A 23,060-nucleotide genomic window follows, 5' to 3' on the forward strand; every position below is an offset into this window, starting at 1 on the left:
ACACAAGCACTAAGATACTATGAAAGTCCATCGGATAACAGGCAGCTACCAAGTGACTAACAGGTGGGATATGCTGGACAGAGCAATGATTCACGTCCCAGGAAGGACACGGTGGGATGATGTGAGATTTTATCATACTATTCAGAGTGGCGGGCACTTTAAAACTTATAAATTGTTTATTTCTGAAATTTTCCATTTAATATTTTCCAACTATGGCTGACCGTGGCAGGTAACAGAAGCCATGGGAAGTGAAACCATGGATAAGGGGGGTACTTACTGACTTCAATTGTTTATAGTGGAAAGAATTGTTTATAGTTATTGACTTCAATTGATCTCCCTTCATTCTTTCTTAAGCCTAACCCAAAGGAGATAAGTGTTCACAACTCTTGTCAAGGTCACCAGTGACCTGCATGCTAAATCCAATGTCACTTCTCAGACCTTATCTTACCAGATCTTCCAGAAGTATTTGACACAGTTCATGTCTTCCCCTCCCTTGAAATATAATTTTTACCTGGTTTTCAGGACCCTGCACTCCTCTGTTTTTTCTTATACCTTTTCAGGTACCCCCTTGAGTCTTCTTTGCTGACTCTTCCTCTCCTCCCTGACCTGTAAATGCTGGAGTATCCCCGAGTTCAAGTGTCAGGTCTCTTCTCTTTTCTACCTACATAGTGCTCATTCGTTTGATGATCTCAACCAGTCTCACAGCCTTAAATATCACCTCTAATATGTTGATTGACTCCCAAGTTTCTCTTTTTAGTGTAGACAGCCCCTAACTTTAGAGCCCTGTATCAAGCTGCCTATTTGACATCTCTGCTTGGAGAGCTAATAAGAATCTCTATTTTAGGGCTTCCCTGGTGGCGCAGTGGTTGAGAGTCCGCCTGCCGATGCAGGGGACACAGGTTCGTGCCCCAGTCCGGGAAGATCCCACATGCTGCGGAGCAGCTGGGCCCGTGAGCCATGGCCGCTGGGCCTGCGGGTCTGGAGCCTGTGCTCCGCAACGGGAGAGGCCACAACAGTGAGAGGCCCGCGTACCGCAAAGAAAAAAAAAAAGAATCTCTATTTTAAAATCTCTAAAACTGAGCTCCTAAAATTCCCTCCTCCACTTGCTCAGTTTTCCCCATCTAATTTAATGGCAATTCCATCCCTTCAGTTGCTTAAGCCAAAAATTTGGAGCTGTCTTTAACTGCTTTTTTTTCCCTTCTCACATCTCATCTGGTCTTTCAGGCAAATCCTGTTTGGCTTACCTTCAAAATATATCTAGAATTCTATACTTCTCAACACCCCCCCATTCCTATTATCTTTGAAACCCACTCCAGTGAGGTTTTTGTCCCTACTACTCTGCCAAAAGTCAAAGTCACTAGTGAAGTTCTTTGAGTCATCATCTCTCACTTGAATTATTTTAGAACTGTAACTGGTCTCCTTGCTTCAGCCCCTGCTCCCTTCACTCTATTCTCTATATAACAGCCGCAGGGATACTATTTTAAAATGTCAGATCATATCATTCCGCTCAAAATCTCCCCATGCTTTCCCACCTCACTCAGAGTAACAGTTAAAGCATTGCCTACTCTGACCCATAAGATCCTACACGATCTAGTCCCTTGCTACCCAAAGTACCGGCCTTACACCAGCAGCACTGGCATCATTTGGGAACTTATTAGAATGTAGAATCTCTGGCCCTAACTCAGACTTTCTGACTCAGCATTTGCGTTTTAATAAGATGTCTAGGCAATTCATAAGTGCACTGAATTTTGAGAAACACTGATGGAGCCTATTACCCCTCCCCCTGGTACACTCTGCTCCAGTCACATTGGCCTCCTGGCTATTTCTAAAAGGCAGAAACACTCCTACCTCAAGGCTTTCCCACTCACTGCTCCCTCTGCCTAGAATAATCTTCCCCCATAACTGTAGGCTAGCTAATTTACTTCCTTCAGGTTTTTATTCAAGTCACTTGTAAAGCCTTTCTGGGCCATCTTATCTAAGATGGCACCCCAAGCCCTTCCTGTCCCTCTTCCTTACTTTATTTTTTAATCCATAGTTCTTATCAATGTAGTATGCATTTTACTTATTTATCCTGTCTATTGTCTGACTTCTCCAGTAGAATTTAAGCTCTATAGGGGTTGGGATTTTTGTCCATCTTGGTTATTGCTTAATGTCTAGTGCCTAGAATGGTGCCTGGCACATAGCAGACATTCAGAACATTTTTATTGTACAAGTTGGACTCAGCAAGTAGGCAGCTTTTAGAAAAGTTTTAGAGAACAGTTTCACCTGAATAAAGTCAGAAGGCAGATATTAATGAGTTAAGAAAGAATGTCAGGGAAGGAAACAATTATAAAGTGTAGTCTGTTTCTAAAGAGCTCTAAGGAATATTAAAATAATTCATCTTAGGGATTAGCTAGCACTTCAATCTATTAGTGAATACATTTCTTCTTTGGCAAGTAATGTCTAATAGAAAAGATAAAAATTCAAGTGGAACAGAGATTTTCAGTGGAAGAGGGACTACTGCTATTAGCCCTTTTCTATATTTCTTTATATATCTGTCCAAAAATACCAAAGAAAGGAGTTGGAGTTGGCAGGGAGGGGTAGGTTGGGAGGAAGAGAAGTCAGCTAGAGCTCCTAGGCATCTTGAATAAAGAACCATAATTAAAAATCTAATCTTAAAACAGCAACCAAAAAACCTGATGCTTGGGGAAAAAATTATTTTACTATCTGTGGCAATTCAGACAGAAAATGAATTTGATTTTCGAAGCTAGCCCTGTGGCAAGTATTTCCTTAATGGTGACTATGTAATTCTCTTAACTGGGAGTCACTGATGTTTCCTAGATCCCACAGTACTGCTGTTCCAGTTCACAGGAACCAGAGCATTGCAAATGACAGTTGAATACAGATATCAAAGCAGTTTACAATGGCTCTCATTCTCTTTGCAAAGCATAACAAACGCACCTTCTATTTTTGATATAAAACTGCCTCTTTAGCACCTCATATGTTGTCAGAAGCTGTTCTGAAGCCTAGGCAGAGGCCCAGTGTCCCAAAGCAGCTGCTTACCCAGTTGTAGCCAGATCATTACTCTCCTTGGAGCCATCTTCATCTGCAAAAAGGGGAGGCAGGGTGGAACCAGTCATCAAGGTTTCCATCTCTCTAAAAAAAGAATTTAATGGCTTAATTATTTCCAGTTCAAGTTGCATTAAGTTAAGAGCCAGTCTTCCTTAACTTTATTACATCAGCAGCAGAATAGAAACTGACCTAAATATTTATTTTCTTGACTTGGACACATCAATTTGAACTTTATGGTTAATGGGCTTTTAACCCTGGTCTTATCAACTGACCAGACTAAAAACAGATTTTAACAACCAGGACACAGTTTGGAAAATTCCTTTTTGTTCATTCAGAATATCTTCAAAAGTATGCTTCATTTCCGGTAAAAACTGTTAAGCAGAGTAACTCAGAAGCACTGCAAACCTGAGCAAGTTATTCAGCCTCTTTGAGATACAATTTCACCATCTTAGACACAGACAAAATTGCTGACTTAACCCACAGGGTTATTGTGAAGGACTAAACTGAAAGTGCTTCATAAACAGAGAAAGGCTAAGATCGTAAGTGCTTTGAGTATTATTATATAAAGAAAGGTATTGTTATTACAGCATTATGAGTTCTGAGTGCCAGATGAATCATCCTTAGATTAAATGGTGACAATCTGAGTCCTCCAAAAGGAAATAATGCAAAGGAAGTAGAGGATGGAAGGCATACTGATGTGGTTCAAAATGAAAGACCACACTTCCAGGTCAGAAATATGCTCCACATCACCATGATGACCAACAGTGGAAATAGCATGCACCTGGGCACAGGAAATAACTAAGCCTAACTGAAGAAAGCAAATAAATCAGAAGAACCTGAGGTTATCAGAATGAAAGGATAAAAGGACAAAGTGACAAAGAGAGTAATTTCATTTAGCATATCGCTACAAAGAAAGATTTTTCCCTTTCAAGGCTTACTACCAGGGGCTTCACCCCATATAGCTAAAAGCAGAAGCCTTCCATTCACCATGAAAATGATATTCAAACAAAACATTCAATAGTGACCCTAAACATCAGCCACTTAAGCGGAACTGCAAACCACTCAAGAAAAAAAGTACCTCAATCAACTGGGAGAATTGAGGAACAGATTATGAAAATTCACTCAGGAGCTCCCTCAGCAGTTATTTCAGGTGCTGCTGCTAAGGAGACCTAGTGAAATAGCAATTAAAAGAAAAGCACAGCAGCCCAAGCAGAGCTAGGATTCATCCCACTGAGATGGAAATACGAAGAAAATGCACATGACAGTGATGCCATATTCTAAAATGTTCAATATAATAATTTACTTACAAAATGATAAGTGATGATTTATTTCTTATTCTTACTTATTTTCTTGTTTTCACTTCTTTGTTACTTAGCAGACCAAATTCCATAAATAGCTTACTGTGAAAAAATGCATCTTTGTATATTCATCACCCATTATAGTGGGAGAGCATGGAAGGCAGAGAGGAACTTCCCACTCAACCACAGAGTACGGAGTTTATTCCACATGCAGGGATACTTGCTAACTTTTCAATTCCTTCAAGAGAGGGGGGTTTACAAGGGGCTCTAACAAATACTGCAAAATTCCATTCTAGATGTTTTCTAGGATAATCTTGACACAAGTGCACTTATGTTTTACTTCACATTATGCACAGACCAGATTAGAGCCCAGGCTTTTAGGGCTGCTAACATCACCTTACACCAATATTCATTTTATCAAAAGAAAATTAATCAATTAGATGCCATATAATCTAATTGTAAACCACAAGCAAACATTCAAATAGTCAGGTATATATCCACAAACCTTGAAAGGACTCATTTAATTGGCTTCTTTCTAAAAGTCTCCTTAGAAGTAAAGGACTTTTCGAGAGCCTCAAGATTCAGCATTGGAAGCTCTTGGCATCCCACCTATACCTCAAAAGAAGATATATTACCTGGTGGGGGACAAACGAAGAGTCTTTTCATTCACTATACCAACATGATCCTCTTAGAGTGTTTCCCAGATATCTTTAGCCATTTTTTAAATATGGGGAGGCAGCTGGACAACACAACCTTAACAACATATAAATAGATCATATAAACAAAGGAAGTTCAGAGAACACATTTCTTGTTGATGTTGTTTTTTCCTCTTAAGTGTGTTTTACTCAATCCATATGGCTTCAGATATATTTTCTCTAGTGTTACTGAGTAGTCAGGTCCCTAAGAAATGAGTAATAAAGTGGGTGGAAGGTTAAGGGGCCAAAATCAACAAAAGAAGGAAATGAGGAAAAAGTCCAGTGAAACTCAAAGGTCTCTAAACTAGTTGGGAAAATAAAATGATTCCCAAGAATTGGCTGGGATCCTGCAAGAATCTGCTTTCATATGGTTCATGAGGGGGTGATTCAAACTGAATCACAGCTACCAAGCCACTGACTGCCAAAAGCCCTTCAGTGTAGCATCTGTGCCTGATAATGTCCCAGTACAGAGGTCACACTAAGCTCTGAAATTCTATGCAAAGCACTTAAGAAATGTAATGAATGCTGCTCTGGAAGGGGAAAGAAGAGATATATGTACAAAGGCAAGGCAATATACAAGTTTGGTTTTCCACTGCAGTTTACAGAAACAGGTATATCATGCAGATGTCTTCTTGCAGAAGGGATTCACCCAGGGAAGGCTTCCACCTGGAAGTAAGTGGTATTACCTTGGGGCTTACACTTTGAGCCAAGGTCTGCGCTGTAACTTTGGAAACTCAAAAATCCCCTCTAACACTAATCGCTCACTGAAAATTTCCAATCAAATCAAACCTAACTCACTCAAACCCTCCTGAATATTCAGGCTCATCTCTTCAAACTTCTCATCCCTGACTCACACCAAAACCATCCTAAGTTGTTTTATTTTAAAAATATATAATTTATATACCATAAAATTTATTCCTAATTTAAGTTATACAGTTCAGTGGCTTTCATATATTTACAGGGCTTTACAACATTTTCATCATCCCTAAAAGAAACTCGGTACCCATTAGCAGTCACTGCCCATTCCCCCCTCCCCCTAGGCCCAGGTAACCACTAATCTGCCTTCTGTCTTTATAGATATACATATTCTTGATATTTCATATAAATTTAATCATATTCTCTGACCTTTTGTGTCTGGCTTCATTCACTTAGCATAAAGTTTTCAAGGTTCATCACATTTTAGCATGTATCAGTATTTCATATCTTTTCATGGATGAATAATACCACATTTTGTTTATCCATTCAAAGACTGATAGACTGATAGACTTGGGTTGTTTGTATTTTTTGTCTATAGTGAATAATGCTGCTTAAGAACATTTGTGTACAGTTTTTGTGTGGACATGTTTTCAATTTTCTTAGGCCTATACCTAGAAATGGAATTGCTGGGTCATATGATAACTCCATGTTTAACATTTTAAGGAACTGCCAAACTTTTCCAAAGCACCTGCACCATTTTACATTCCCACTAGCAATGTATGAGATTTCCAAATTCCCCATACCCTTACCACACTTTTTAGGAGTGCTAAAAAAATATCAATTCTACCCTCCTCCAGCTTTCCACATGAGCTAAGGGAAATACAGAACTCCAGCCCATTTCAGCCATCCAGTCCCACTGAAAGGGGGAAAAAACTAAGAAGCACCAGTGAAGTTTATAGTCCAGGGGCACAGGCTCACCAAAACACTGAGACCTAATCATAGTACTACAGAATGCTTCTCCTCCCCTCACACCTTACCACTACATCACTGAAGGCCTATATACCACAGTTCCTTTCACCCAGGACATCATTTCTACCTTTCAGCAAAAATTTACAAGGCATACTAAAAGCCAAAAAACGATTTGAAGAGACTGAACAAGGATTAGAACCAGAGTAAGATACAGCATGGTTTTTATTTCTTAACTTTAAAAAAATTGAAATACAGTTGGCTTACAATATTATATTAGTTTCAAGTGTATAATATAGTGATTAATATTTTTACAGATTATACTCCATAAAAAGTTATTATAAAATATTGGCTATATTCTCTGTGGTATACAGTACATCCTTGTAACATTTATTTTAGACCTAGTAGTTTGTATCTCTTAATTCCCTTCACCTATTTTAGTCTTTCCCACCCATTCTTTCCTCTGGTAACGACTAGTTTGTTACCTGTATCTGTAAGTCTGTTTCTGTTTTGTTATATTCATTTGTTTGTTTTATTTAAAAAATTCTACATATAAGTGAAAACATACAGTATTTGCCTTTCTCTGTCTCACTTATTTCACTAAGCATAATACCCTCTAGGTCCATCCATGTTGTTGCAAGTGGCAAAATTCCATTTTTTTTAAAGACTGAGTAATATTCCATTGTATATATATAGCACATCTTCTTTATCCATTCATTTGTTTATGGACACTTAGGATGCTTGGCTATTATAAATAACACTGCTATGAATGTTGGGGTGCATATATCTTTTCAAATTAGTGTTTTTGTTTTCTTCAAATAAATACCCAGGAGTGGAACTCCTGAATTGTATGGTAGTTCTGCTTTTAATTTTTGAGAAAACTCCATACTGTTTTCCATAGTGACTATTCCAATTTACATTCCTACCAACAAAGTGTTAGGGTTCTCTTTTCTCCACATCCTTGTCAACATTTATTATTTCTTTTTTTTTTTTTTTTTGCAGTATGCAGGCCTCTCACTGTTGTGGCCTCTCCCGTTGTGGAGCACAGGCTCCGGACGCACAGGCCCAGTGGCCATGGCTCACGGGCGCAGCCGCTCTGTGGCATGCGGGATCCTCCTGGACCGGGGCACGAACCCATGTCCCCTGCATGGGCAGGCGGACTCTCGACCGCTGCGCCACCAGGGAAGCCCTATTTCTTGTCTTTTTGATGACAGCCATTCTGACAGATGTGAGATGATATCTCACTGTGGTTTTGATATGCATTACCCTGATGATTAGTGATATTGAGCATCTTTTCATGTGTCTGTTGGCCATCTGTATGTCTTCTTTGGAAAAATGCTTATTTAGGTTCTCTGCTCATTTCTAAATTGGGCTTCTTTTTTTTTTGATATTGAGTTGTATGAGTTCTTTATATATTTTGGATATTAACCCCTTAACAAACATATCATTTGCAGATATCTTCTCCCATTCAGTAGGCTGCCTTTTCATTTTATGGATGGTTTTCTTTCCCACACAAAAGCTTTTAAGTTTGATTAGGTCCCATCTGTTTATTTTTGGTTTTGTCTCTCCCTTGCCTGAGGAGAAAGATCCAAAAAAAAAAAAAAAAAAAAAATCACTAAGACCAATGTCAAAGAGCCCACTGTCTATGTTTTCTTCTAGGAGTTTTATAGTTTCAGGTCTTACATTTAGGTCTTTAATCCATTTGAGTTTATTATTGCATACGGTGTGAAAAAATGTTCTAATTTCATTCTTTTACATATAGCTGTCCAGTTTCCCCAAACCACTTATTGAAGAGCCTGTCTTTTCCCCATTGTATATTCTTGCCTCCTTTGTCACAGATTAATTTACCATATTTGTGTGGGTTTATTTCTGGGCTCTCTATTCTGTTCCACTGATCTATGTGTCTGTGTTTGTTCCAGTACCATACTGTTTTGATTACTGTAGCTTTGTAGTATAGTCTGAAGTCAGGCAGCATGATACCTCCAGCTTTGTTCTTTTTTCTCAAGACTGCTTTGGCTGTTCAGGGTCTTTTGTGGTTCCATATAAGTTTTAGGATTATTTGTTCTAGTTCTGATACAAATGTCATGGGTATTTTGATAGGAATTGTATTAAATCTGTAGACTGCTTTGGGCAGTATGGTCATTTTAATAATATTAATCCTTCCAATCCATGAACATGGAATATCTTTCCATTTATTTGTATCATCTTCAGTTTCCTTCATGAATGTCTTACAGTTTTCAGAATACAGGTCTTTCACCTCCTTGGTTAAATTTATTCCTAGGTATTTTATTCTTTTTGATGCAATTGTAAATGGCATTGTTTTCTTGATTTCTCTTTCTGAAGTTCATTATTAATGTAAAGAAATGCAACAGATTTCTGTATATTAATGTTGTATCCTGCACTTGACTGAATTAATTAGTTCTAATATATTTTTTGGTGGGGTTGTTAGGGTTTTCTATATATAGGATCATGTCATCTGCAAATAGTGACAGTTTTACTTCTTCCTTTCCAATTTGGATGCCTTTTCTTTTTCTTGTCTGATTTCTGTGGCTAGGACTTCCAATATAAATTAAATAGAAATGGCGGGAGTGGGCATCCTTGTCTTGTTCTTGATCTTAGAGGAAAAGCTTTCAACATTTCAACACTGAGTATGATACTAGCCGTGGTTTGTCATAAGTGGCCTTTATTATGCTGAGGTATGTTCCCTCTATACCCACTTGTTGAGAGTTTTTAATCATGAATTTTGTCAAATGCTTTTACTGCATCTTTAAGATGATCATGATTATCCTCCATTTTGTTAATATGGTGTAACATATTGATTGATTTGTGAATAATGAGCCATCCCTGCATCCCTGGAATAAATCTCACTTGATCATGATGTATAATTCTTTTTACATATTGTTGATTCAGTTTGCTAGTATTTTGTTGAGGACTTTTCCATCTATGTTCATCAGGGATACGGGCCTGTATTTTTTTTTTTTTGTAGTGTCTCTGTCTGGTTTGGTATCAGGGTAATGCTGGCCTTGTAGAATGAGTTAGGGAGTGTTCCCTCCCCTTCAATTTTTGGGAACAGTTTGGATAGACATTAACTCTTCTGTAAATGTTTTGTAGACTTCCCCTGTGAAGCCATCTAGTCCTGGACTTTTAATTGTTGGGAGTTTCTAATTACTGATTCAATATCAATACTAGTGATCAGTCTGTTCAGATTTTCTACTTCTTCCTGATTCAGTCTTGGAAGAGTGTATGTATGAATTTATCCATTTCTTTGAGGTTGTCCAATTTGTCACTGTATAGCTGTTCATAGTATTCTCCTAGGGTTGTTTGTATTTCTGTAATATCAGTTGTAACTTCTCCTCTTTCATTTCTAATTTTGTTTATTTGGGCCCACTTTCTTTTTTGCTTAATGAGCCTGGCTAAAGGTTTATCAGTTTTGTCTATCTTTTCAAAAAGCCAGATCTTAGTTTCATTGATCTTTTCTATTGTTTTTTGTTTTGTTTTGTTATTTTGGTATTTTCACTATGATCTTTTTTGTTTCCTTCCTTCTGCTGACTTTGGACTTTGTTCTTCTTTTTCTAATTCCTTTAGGTGGAAAGTTAGGCTGTTTGTTTGAGATTTTTCTTGTTTCTTGAGGTAGGCCTTGAATTGCTATAAACTTAACGCTTAGAAATGCTTTTGTTGCATCCCATAGATTTTAGAAAGTTGTATTTCTATTTTCATTTGTCTCAAGGTATTTTCTAATTTCCTCTTTGATTTCTTCATTGACCCATTGGTTTTTTTGGTAGCATGTGGCTTAGTCTTCTCCTGTGCAGAGGATCAGCACCACTAACACCCATGTTGTTCAACTGTATATAAAATTTAATTGCTTTTCTATATACTAGCAATGAACAAGTGAAATTTGAAATTAAAAACACATTACCATTTATATTAGCACCGCCCCCAAATGAAATACTTAGGTATAAATTTAACAATATTTTACAAGATCTCTATCAGGAAAACTACAAAACTCAGATGAAAGATATCAAAGAAGGACAAAATAAATGGAAAAATATTCCACGTTCATGGGTAGGAAGACTCAGTATTGTCAAGATGTCAGTTCTTCCCAGTTTGAGCTTTACATTCAACTCAATCCCAATAAAAATCCCAGCAAGTAATTTTGTGGATATCAATAAACTGATTCTAAAGTTTATATGGAGAGGCAAAAGACTCAGAATAGCCAAGGAAATATTGAAGGAGAACAACAAAGTTGAAGGACTGACATTACCCAACTTCAAGACTTCCTATTAAGCTACAATAATCAAGACAGTGTGCACTTGGGAAAGAAAAGACAAATAAATTATTGAAACAGAATAGAGATCCTAGCTAGAAATAAACCTATATAAATACAGTCAACTGATCTTTGACAAAGGAGCAAAGGCAAAACAATGAAATAAAGATAGTCTTTCAACAAATGGTGCTGGAACAACTGGACATCCATATGCAAAACAAACAAACAAAAACAACTTGAAACAGACCTTACACCCTTCACAAATATTAACTCAAAACACATCATAAACCTAAATTTAAAATTTAAATTTTGAAACTATAAAATTCTTAGAAGACAACATAGGAGAAAAATCTAGATGACTTTGGGTATGACAATGACTTTCTAGATATAACACCAAAGGCACAATCTGTGAAAGAATTGATAAGCTGGATTTCATTAAAATGAAAAACTTTTGCTCTGTGAAAGACAATGTCAAGAGAATGAGAAGATAAGCTATAGATGTGAAAAAAGTATTTGCAGAAGATACATCTGATAAAGAAATTTATCCAAAATATACACAGAACTCCTAAAACTCATCAATAAGGAAATGAACGACCCAATTAAAATATGGGCCAAAGACCGGAACAGACTCAACAGTGCATACGTACAGATGACAAATAGCATATGAAAAGATGGTTAATATCATATGTCAGTCGGGAATTGAAAATTAAAACCATGAGATACCACTACGCATCTATTAGAACAGTTAAAATGCAAAACACTGTCAACACCAAATACTGGCTAGGATATGGAGCAACAGGAGATCTTATTCATTACTGGTAGAAATGAACGCAAAATGGTACAGCCACTAAAGAAGACCATTTGGTAGTTTCTTACAAAACTACTCATATTCTTACCAGCAACTGGGTTCTTTGGTATTTATCCAAAGGAATTAAAAAGTTATGTCCATACAAAAACCTGCACATGGATGTTTATAGCAGCTTTATTTATAATGTCAAAATTTGGACACAACTGAGACATGCTTCAGTAGGTGGGTGGATAAACAAACTGTGGTACACCCAGATAATGGAATACTATTCAGTGCTAAAAAGAAGTAAGTTACCAAGCCAAGAAAGAACATGGAGAAAACTTAAATGCATAATACAAAGAGAAAAAAGCCAATATGAAAAGGCTACATAGTGTATGATTCCAATATCACTACATTCCAGATAAGGTAAAACTATGGAGACAGTAAAAAGATGAACGATTGGGAGGGGTTAGGCGGGAGGCAGGAGTGAAAAGGCAGAACACAGAGGATTTTTAGGGCTGTGAAGCTATTCTGCATGACACTAGAATAATAGATATGTCATATATTTGTCAAATCCCATAGAAGGTACAACAGCAAGAGTGAACCCTAATGTAAACTATGGAATTGGGTGATGATTATGTGTCAATGTAGGCTCATTAACTATAACATATATACCACTCTGGTAGGGGATGTTAAGAGTGGGGGAGGGGGCTTCCCTGGTGGCACAGTGGTTGAGAGTCTGCCTGCCGATGCAGGGGACACGGGTTCGTGCCCCGGTCCGGGAAGATCCCACATGCCGTGGAGCGGCTAGGCCCGTGAGCCATGGCCGCTAAGCCTGCGTGTCCGGAGCCTGTGCTCCGCAATGGGAGAGGCCACAACAGTGAGAGGCCCGCGTACCGCAAAAAAAGAAAAAAAAAAAAAAAAAAGAGTGGGGGAGGTTTACACATATGGGGAACATGGAGTATATGCGAACTCTGTACTTTCTGCTTAATTTTACTGTGAACCTAAAACTGCTCTAAAATATAAAGTTTATGAATTTAAAAATTAATTTAATATATTATAATTATACAATTCATTGTAAGATAGCCCTGAAGTTGAGGAATAAATACAACTGATTTTTATATGCATGCAATTTAACAGGAGCAAGTGAAAGAAGAAGGCTTACTACAGAACGATCTACCAGCTGTGAACATTTAGCTAAGAGCATTAAGCAGGCTGTGGGCATTAATCAATATGTTTTACAGAGGGAATAAGAGCACTGGCTAATCCCCAGGCAGTTAACTGGGGTTCATTAAGAACTCTCTAACTGTAGGTCTTGATACGGGAGATGAGGGGGCAAAAGATAAGGCTAGGTAATTTGGTGGTAATTAAGTACTTACTTTTTGGGGGATGGGTAAGATCGGGGAGATAATTACAGAGTTTAAGGCTTAGGGTTGTTTCAGTACCTAAGAAGGGCATAGAGGTGTGTGTTTGGCTGGGTGTTGGATGGAGTGAGCAGAAAATGTGGCTCTCTATTCCTAGAATCTAGAGCCCAGGCTCCTGTAACCATGACTACTGTTAATTTTTAAAAATGTAGTGGGCTAGTCTAAGAACTAAATAATAGAGAAACTGATTCATTCATTCAACAAGTATTTATTGGGTATCTAACACTGTAGGCACTTTATGTGTACTGGGGATATAGCAGCAATCAAAACAGGCAAAAGTCCCCACCCTTACTGAGCTCAGTATAATGGGATACAGACAAAAAACAAGATAAAATAAGTAAAATGAATAATGTTACATAGTGATAAGTACAAAGAAAAAAAGAGAGCAAGGAAACAGCCCAGGAAGAGTTCAAGGGAAGAGGGTTCTGGAATTTTAAATAGAGGCCAGGAAAGGCTTTACTGAGGTAACCTTTGGGGAAAGACCTAAAGGAGATGAAGAGCTGTGCACATGTGTGAGGACAGAGCGGTCCAGGCAGGGGGAACACATGCAAGGCGTACACTTGGTTGACTGAAGGAGGCAGCAAATCTGGCTGGACTGAAATAGGGGCAAAAATAGTAGATGATGTTGACTGCTATAGGGGACCAGACCATATATGGCTTTGTAAATCATAGTAAAGACTGGCCTTTACCCTGAGATGCAAAGCCACTAGAACATTCTGAGTAGATAAGGCATGGAATAAACCATTTTTATAAGATCACCATGGCTGCAGTTTTGAGAACAGAATGAAGGGTGAAGAGGGTCAAGGGTAGAAGTAAGGAGATCACTTAGGAACCTATTGCGGTAATCCATCTGAAAGTTGATGGTGGATTGGATCAACAGTGGTAGTAGTGGAGGTGATGAGAAGTAGTCAGATTCTTGATATATTTTGAAGGTAAAGCCAATTTCTCAGTTCAAAATAACTGGAAAAAAATTAGGAATAGAATCTAACTGTGGCCTGCATATACATATATATATATATTTTGCGGTACGTGGGCCTCTCGCTGTTGTGGCCTCTCCCGTTGCAGAGCACAGGCTCCGGACGTGCAGGTTCAGCAGCCATGGCTCACGGGCCCAGCCGCTCCGTGGCATGTGGGATGTTCCCGGACCGGGGCACTAACCTGTGTCCCCTGCATCGGCAGGCGGACTCTCAACCACTGTGCCACCACGGAAGTCCGGCCTGCATATATTTTAACTGTAGTTTTATAACCTGTTTAGTGATAAAGCTATACTGACAATATATTACTTCCAATTTTTTTGTAGTTAAATATAGTGTTTGTTTTGGGCCATAAAGGAAATAATCCAGCCTCTTTTTAAGGCAAATGCTTGCAGAATTTATATCTGAACAACAAACATTTGTTGAGCATCTTTACGTGTGACTAAGATCGTGCCTGGTGTCAAGTGGTGTGTACTGTTATTCTCCTTGGTCTAGAGACACTGTTCTCAGACAACAAGGATAAGCGGGAAGAAGATGCCAGGGTTAGAAACAAACATAAATCTTCTATCGTTGTTTATGATTTTTTGGAGTGAGAGTTTTGCAAACTTTTGAGTTAGGTATTTTCTAAAAAATATAGAAGTACTAGATCATCAAAAGAAACTGAGCACACTTTAGATTTCTTTTGAGATAGTCTGATCCCTGTACATGCATTTTTTTCTTCTCAGTGGAATCTTGATGGAGAAATGTTACAATCAGGACACAAGATATGTTGTGGAAAAAAAAATAACCCTGAACATCTAGACATAGTGTTTTGTATCAGGTTAAAGCACTGTGATAACACAGAGAAAATAAGAAACATTTTCCTCTGCCAAAGCAAATTTGTCACTTTACAAGCAGGGTGTTGCCTTTTGAGGTCACAGTCCACATATTTGGCTTTTTCATGCTGACTGTTGGTCCCAAGTTGTCCTTCCTACACAGCCTATTCAAGCACTGCTTTTATTATTAGTAAACAGATAACTGCCCAAGTAAGAAACTTCTGGACCAGTGCCGGAAATAAGAGTTAAAGTAATCCAATAAAATTTGGGAGTACTTCCTTAGTGTAGAGTACTTTCCCAAACAATTTCCTGGGACACTGGGGTACTATGAAACAGTAAAAGGTAGGTGTGTATGAGGCAGGGGAGGAGAGGTGAGAGGGGGGAACTTCCTACTCCATTTAGGAAGCCACATGATATATATTTTTTCACTCACTTCTTAGTGATTCTCATGGAGGTTGTATCAGAAAAGAGGAATTTTATGTTTACCAAGAGGGAAATGAATTTTGAAAAAGCAATGCTTTTCACAGTTTACTACATGTCACTGTGTTAGGCATCAAAGACACAGAGGTAATTAAGATTAAAAAGAAATTCTTGTCCTTTAGAGTTCGTAATCTATTGGGGCACAGAAGGGCAAACAGTAAAAAAAAATGCAAAGGCTGTAGTAGCTGATGTGTGTAAAGTTACTTACTTACTTATTTATCTATTTAAATATATGAGAAAACAGGGAAGAAATACAGATGAATTAAATAGATGGGGTGACCAGCTACGATAACTGCTAATGATCGCAGTGAATTCACAGAGCATTCGAGATCTGAAGGAAACAGAAACTACTAACTGAGTAAAACCTGAGAAGGAACACTTAGCTCAGGGTACTTACATGTTTAGAATCCAGACTCATATTAAGGAGGCAGATGGTATTCATTTCTAGTTCTTAAACAAAATTATTCAAGCCTGGAGTCTGAGAAAGCTATATACGAGAAAGCAGAAGCAACAAAGGTCTCTAGTATCTTGACCCAAACAAAAACTTAATAGTCAACAGTTCTAGGGCAAGGGTCCTTACTGGTTCAAGGAACATTGCTCCTATATTTTCTTATATTTTACACTGTTTTCTTCAGCTCAAACTTACAGCTGTGAAACAACACTGCAAAGGAGAGATGGAAAGGATGTTCTTTTCTGCTACAGTCAATAATTCCCAAACCTTTTACCCTTCCTAATCTGATGAATACTAAAAGTAAAAGATGATGTTTAAGGAAAGTCAGAGATCACTTATAAAAACTATAGCGTAATAAAAGGAAATAGATCCCAAAGGTTCTTCATTTTAATCAACTTTATTTTAATCAATCAATTTAATTTAATACAAAGTAAATTCTCTTCCTAGGGAGAATTCCTAAAAGAAAAAACAGAAAGCTTTGGATAGTAAGGAAGTTTTCTTTAGTCAAAAGTTGAAGACAAAAACAACAACAAAACAACAAAAAAATGTTAGCTGCAGTGAGTCAAAGGCAGTTAATGGAATAATAAAGTGAAATTCACAGTTTTCCTCAGAAAACAAATAGGCACAATTGCAGTTTAACAGAACAGTTTAAACTGAAAGAGAATATTTAAAACACAGATTTTGCTATATTTTGCTTTTGAAATTCACACTTTTCCCTACAAAACAAATAGGCACAGTTGCAGTTTAACAGAGCAGTTTAATGAAAGAGACAAAACTTAAAACTCAGAATTACTTTGCTATATTTTGCTTTTGAATCCTAAAGCTGATAATGCTCAGGACTTCAGAAAGTAAATCAAATAGCCACAGAATTCAAACTTGACACATTTAAAGCTCTAGAAGACCAGTTTCCCAGGAACATTTTTCCTTTAAATACCCTACCCAGTATGAAAAGACTTCGCCCTTCATACACAGACGGCAATTCCAAACAAGTGCTTAGATGTTATCTTCCTGGTTTACAAGCTACTGATTTTGTTTCCGTTGTTTCTAGGTGAAACAAAACCAAGTTTAAAACAAAGTTTAAAAACAGACGAATGGATAAAGAAGATGTGGTACATATATACAATGGAATATGACTCAGCCATAAAAAGGAATGAAATCGGGTCACTTGTAGAGACATGGATGGATCTAGAGACTGTCATACAGAGTGAAGTAAGTCAGAAAGAGAAAATCAAATATCGTATATTAATGCATATATGTGGAACCTAGGAAAATGGTACAGATGAACTGGTTTGCAGGGCAGAAATAGAGACACAGATGCAGAGAACAAACATATGGACACCAAGGGGGGAAAGTGGCGGGGGTGGTGGTGGTGGTGGTGTGATGAATTGGCAGATTGGGATTGACATGTATACACTAATATGTATAAAATGGATAACTAATAAGAACCTGATGTATAAAAAATAAAATTAAATTAAAAAAAAAAGACACATGCACCCCAATGTTCATTGCAGCACTATTTACAATAGCCAGGTCATGGAAGCAACCTAAATGCCCATCAACAGACAAATGGATAAAGAAGATGTGGTGTATATATACAATGGAATATTACTCAGCCATAAAAGGGAATAAAATTGGGTCATTTGTTGAGATGTGGATGGATCTAGAGACTGTAATACAGAGTGAAGTAAGTCAGAAAGAGAAAATCAAATATCGTATATTAATGCATATATGTGGAACCTAGGAAAATGGTACACATGAACCGGTCTGCAGGGCAGAAATAGAGACACAGATGTAGAGAAGAAATGTATGGACACCAAGGGGGGAAAGCGGTGGGGGTGGTGGTGGTGTGATGAATTGGGCGATTGTGATTGACATATATACACTAATATGTATAAAATGAATAATTAGTAAGAACCTGCTGTATAAAAAAAAGTGTATTACACATATTATAGTTATATCAAAAGAACGGATACATAAGATTGGAAGGAAACACACCCAAATGCTCAAAGTAGTAATGTTTTAGGATGATGAAATTATGAGTAATTACTTTCCAGTCTTTGTTTTTACTCCCCAACATTCAGTAATACGGTTGTGTTACTTTAAAGAAAGAGGAAAGTACCATAAAAAATCACAGACCTTTTAAACTTCAATTTTAATTTCACATGCAATACTTTCTTTTTATGAATACACTTTCTTTTTAAAACTTTTTCCTACACATAGAACTAAAATTCCCTTTGACCAGACTCTTCCCATTTTCCTCTCCAGAAAATATACTACCTTATTGCTGAAAGGAGCCTTAGAGATAATTTCTAGTGATAAATTCATTGTCTCACTCTCTCAAATCAGAATGAGCCCTTCAGGACAGAGAAGAGTAAACATGTCTAGCAGGAAGAGTATGACAGCACAGTTTATAAACTTTGTGTTTTATATTAAAAAATTCATTTAAATTCTGCATTCAATTTTATAAAAGTATTTATTCTAATGCAAAAAGAAATGTTTGAAACTATAGGAGAGCAGGAAAAGGATAATGTACTCTCAAGACAACAATATATTTCCCTATGAATGCATTACCATGTGGCACAGGTTAGGTTCATCTTCCTGACAGATACCTGACAACTTTTGATACTGAGAGAAAAAGAAGTGCCGTGACTTCCTTCCTACTCCTTCTCTACCATACAGCAATAGAATGAGTAATTGTTATTACTGGCTAGAACTATAGGTTAACTCAATTTATATCCTGTTAACCTTCCAGATAAAATTATATGACAATACACTGCAAATATCATACAAAAATCCCATTTAATTATGGGAAAACAGACCATGACCATGAAATTAATATGGTTTGGCATTTCCTTAAAAGGTTTAATTCTGAAAACTCAATGTATCTGAGGTTGATAAATGTACATTCTCATGTCACTGGTAGGAAAAGTAACAAGCTGTTTATGTGTAAATTAGTCATTTTACTTCTTGCTAATATATCTTGAGATATACCTCAAATATAGTATACTTGATCCATCTCTAATTCCACTGTCATCCCTTTTCCTTCAGAAATTTGACTCCAAATCTGGCTTACGTGAAAAAGCTCATCATTACAACGTTTTTCCACAGAAGCATGTTCTCTGGAGGTATTTATTCTTATTACAAAGTCTCTCCAAATATCTCATTTGACTCTTGGTGTTTAGTAACATCAGAATCTTTAAAAGACAAAATTAGTAACTTAAAATCAAGATGTACCAATGTGAGCTATGAGGAAGAAGCACAATTGCAGTTTTCTACAACAAACTCACTCAAATTTGGGGGGAGGAAGAACCAAAGCATCTCAAATTTTTGATAAAGGATTACGTGCCATGTAAACTACAGGGAGGGAACCCGAGGCAGTAGGAAGAGCTCTGAACTGAAGTCAGGAAGTCTGAGTCTGAGTTCAGGCATGACACCAACTAGCTATGTCTTCTGGGATCACTAAACCAGTCTGGCCTAAGTTTCTTCATCTGTTAATGAAGGATAAGATCAGTTCTAAACTTGTTTAGATGTAAGACCATGACAGAACAACAGTACAGAAATAGTACTGTTAATTAAATGATATGAACTAGAAACAACTTTACAAACTAGCAGAAAATAGAAATATACTAAAAGTTCACTATAAACTCATAACCATGAACTGTACATACACAAACACAGAGTTCTCTAAGCACAGGATGCGTTTCTGAATTCTTCTGTTAATATTTATTTGCTATCTGGGAGGGAGTCATGGTTAATATTGCAGGCTCTGAAATCAGACTGCCTGAATTCAAATCCCACCTTTTATTTTTTAGTTGTGGAACGTGAGCAAGTTAGTTAATATCTCTGAAGCTAAGTTTTCTCATCTGTAAAAGAGGATAGTAATAGTAGATACTATGGGAGTTATTTGAATAGTCAATCCATGTAAAGCAGGTAGTATGGAGTCCATCACAGAGTAAGAGCCTAGTAACAATGACAGAAGTAATATTAGCACACATATATTGAGTGTTTACTAAGTATCAGGCAGTATTCTAAGAGTTTACATGTATTACCCCATTTAATCCTCACAACTACCACACGAGATAGATACTATCATTAGCCTCTATTTTATAGTGAACAAACCAATCCATAGAGAGACGTTAAGTAACTTGCCCAAGTTAACTGTGACAGTCATTATTATGGCTATTTACAAATATTTTAGCTCTCCTTTCAGGAAGTGTAAGATTACACTTCCTCACAACCTCTGAAATTAGGCAAGGTTGATGGAACTCATAGGGTCAACTCATAGTGGGACATGATACTTCTAGGCAGAAAGTTTAAGAGTCCAAAAGCAATTTTCCATGTTTTGCTTCCCCTATCACAGTGATCATGAAAGTATATATTATAATGGAGTTTACATCATGTTTGCCTAAGTGAACAAAAACAGCATAGCCCCCCTGTTAATCCATTTTGTACAAGCAGCATGAGTGAGAAAAAAAGCCACTGAGATTTTGTAGTGGTTTTGTTACCATAGCAATAACCAAGTATCCTGACAGTAAATTTCAGATTTAGTATCATCATCATTATCTACTTATTCACAGCTAATGCCAAAAGCTTAAGAATTAAAATATGGGAGAAAATAGTACAGTTCTATTCATTTATTTCTTTTTTTTGGTGTATGAATAAATGAAAGTTTACCATTATCTAATTTAGTATTGTAATTCAAGAATTATTGGTCTGGGGGACTTCTCTGGCCATCCAGTGGTTAAGACTTCCTGTTTCCGCTGCAGGGGGCGCGGGTTTGATCCCTGGTCAGGGAACTAAGATCCCCGCATGCCGCATGGTGCGGCCAAAAAATTAAAAAGAAAAAAAAAATTATTGGTCTAAATGTCTTCATGACCTTGGGCTAGACAAAGACTTCTTGAAGAGGAAACAAAAAGCACTAACCACAAAAGAGAAATATGATAAATTGCACTTAACTAAAATTAAGAACGTCTGTTCATCAAAGACCATGTTAAAGGAGTGAAAAAGTAAGGCATAGACTGGGAAATTATATTTGTAATACATATAATTCCCTAAAGACTCATATTCAGAATATGTAAAGAATTCCTAAAAATCAGCAAGATAAAGATAAATGACCCGATTAAAAAAAAGGCTAAAAATAAAATAAGCACTTCCTAAGAGAGACTATTCAAATGATCAATAACCATAGAAAAAGAAATACTACAACGTATTCAATGGCTAAAATAAAAAAGACTGACAATACACAGTGTTGACAGGGACGAGCAGGAACTGAAACTCTCATTATGTTGCTAGTGGGAATCTAATGTGCACAGTCACTTTGGAAAATTGCTTGGCAGTAACTGCTAAAATAAACCTAAACCTATCCTATGAAACAGCAATCCATTCCTAGTAACATATCCTAGAGATATGAGTGCAGGTGTCTACCAAAAGACATGTAAAGATTGTTCATAGCACGGTTATTTACAGTCTCAAAGTGGAACCAATCCACATGTCCATCAACAGTGGCATGGCTACATTATGAGACATTCCTACAATGACATTAGTGGAATATCACAGAGATTGAACTACTGCTACATGTAGCATGGATGAACCTCATAGACATAACGATGAGCAGAAGAAGCCAGACCCACAACAGTAAATATTCTGTGAATCTATTTATGTGATGTTTAAGTATAGGTAAAACTATTTTTTGGTGGCAGAAATCAGAATAGTGATTATCTATAATAGGGGGAGAGAGGGTACTGACTAGAGCCTCCTGAAGTGCTGGAAATATTCTCAGGTGCATATATACATAAACATTCATTGACTTGTACATTTAAGATTTGTGCACTTTACTGTATATACCACAGTTTTAAAAAGTTAAAAGAAAAGAGAAACGTTGGTCATTGGTTTAGGTAAGAATTCAAGGATTGGAAGATCTCACAAATGTCACTGGGTCCAACTACACATCCAATGCTCAGCTCCCAACCTGAAAATCTCACTTGGGGATGTCTACTCCCACTTCCAAATAGCTCTGACCACTAGAAGGTTTTTCTTTTTTCTTTTTTTTGGCTGAGCCCTGCGGCATGCGGGATCTTCGTTCCCTGACCAGGGATCAAACCTGTGCCCCCTGCAGTGGAAGCACGGAGTCTTAACCACTGGACTGCCAGGGAAGTCCCTAGAAGGTTCTTCTTTATAATGAACTCCAAACTTATCCCCAAGGAGTTTCTATATGAGATTTTCATTCTACTCTTTCAGGAATATAGAGAATAACTGTGCTCCCTTTTCCAAGTCATATATACTCAGTTATCCCAAGGCTTATCTGGTAACTGCTGAGATCTCTTTCCGCTCTAAAAATTCTAGAATTCTGTATTTTCAGTAGTCCATATTTCTTTTACTCTTTCTCTACACCTCTGTTGAACCTTACTCTTTCAACCAAAGTATTCTAATGCTATGCATCAACCTGAATAGATAACCAGCTTGTAGATTTTTACTCAAAATAATTTTAAATGTATGTCAATATTTACAGTATGTATCAATAGTTGGCCACATCTGTGTGCTCATGAGAGCAGAAAGGGGTATCTCTCAGTGCTTAACACATTAGAATATCAGAGTTCCTCATGAAACATACTAACTCACTTGGATTTGGAGAGTGTTTACCACCAAATGTTTAGACTGGGAAGATGAGAAGTGTATTTCTTAGATAAAAAAATAAGTCAAGTCAATGGTGATTATTTTGACCTGTACACTGGGAATAAAGATAAATATATGGAAAGCACTGTTATGCCTAAAGCAATCAATCATATTGGACTTCATGAATAAACATAAAAGCACTTCCCTAACCTCAAAGAGCCAACTGGACAATTAATTCATAGAATTGTGTATGTTAAGGCATTAAAAAGCCTCTATAGAGTAAAAGTTTAGGAGATGAATGGAAAACCAGAATGAGATTTTTCTTACACTCAAGATAATATATGTTCTAGTAATATTCATAGAACTCAGGCCTTCTGTTAAAAAAGTTAAACACTAACACTTTGCCTATACGATCACTTCACATCTATGGTTGCCCATTTACTATTACAACCTCATATTCTTACTGTGCTGTCCTTTATTGCACAGAAGAGAACAATAATCAAGACAGACTCAAAATTATCTACAGATAGATTATCTGCAACATGAA

The 23,060-nt window shown here is 37.1% G+C and overlaps 1 protein-coding gene across 1 annotated transcript in view; it reads right to left on the minus strand.

Moving 5' to 3' along the window:
* Window positions 1-23,060, minus strand: part of HMG20A (high mobility group 20A) — a 66,721-nt gene that overhangs the window by 23,972 nt on the left and 19,689 nt on the right. Inside the window, exon 2 of the mRNA XM_082619380.1 lies at window positions 3,043-3,135. Within this exon, the coding sequence (XP_082475506.1) occupies window positions 3,043-3,131 (89 nt within the window). The 5' untranslated portion in view covers window positions 3,132-3,135. The remainder of the gene's footprint in view (window positions 1-3,042; window positions 3,136-23,060) is intronic.

Source organism: Mesoplodon mirus, assembly GCF_964341445.2.
Source record: "Mesoplodon mirus genome assembly, chromosome: 4".
NCBI classification, from domain to species: domain Eukaryota; kingdom Metazoa; phylum Chordata; class Mammalia; order Artiodactyla; family Ziphiidae; genus Mesoplodon; species Mesoplodon mirus.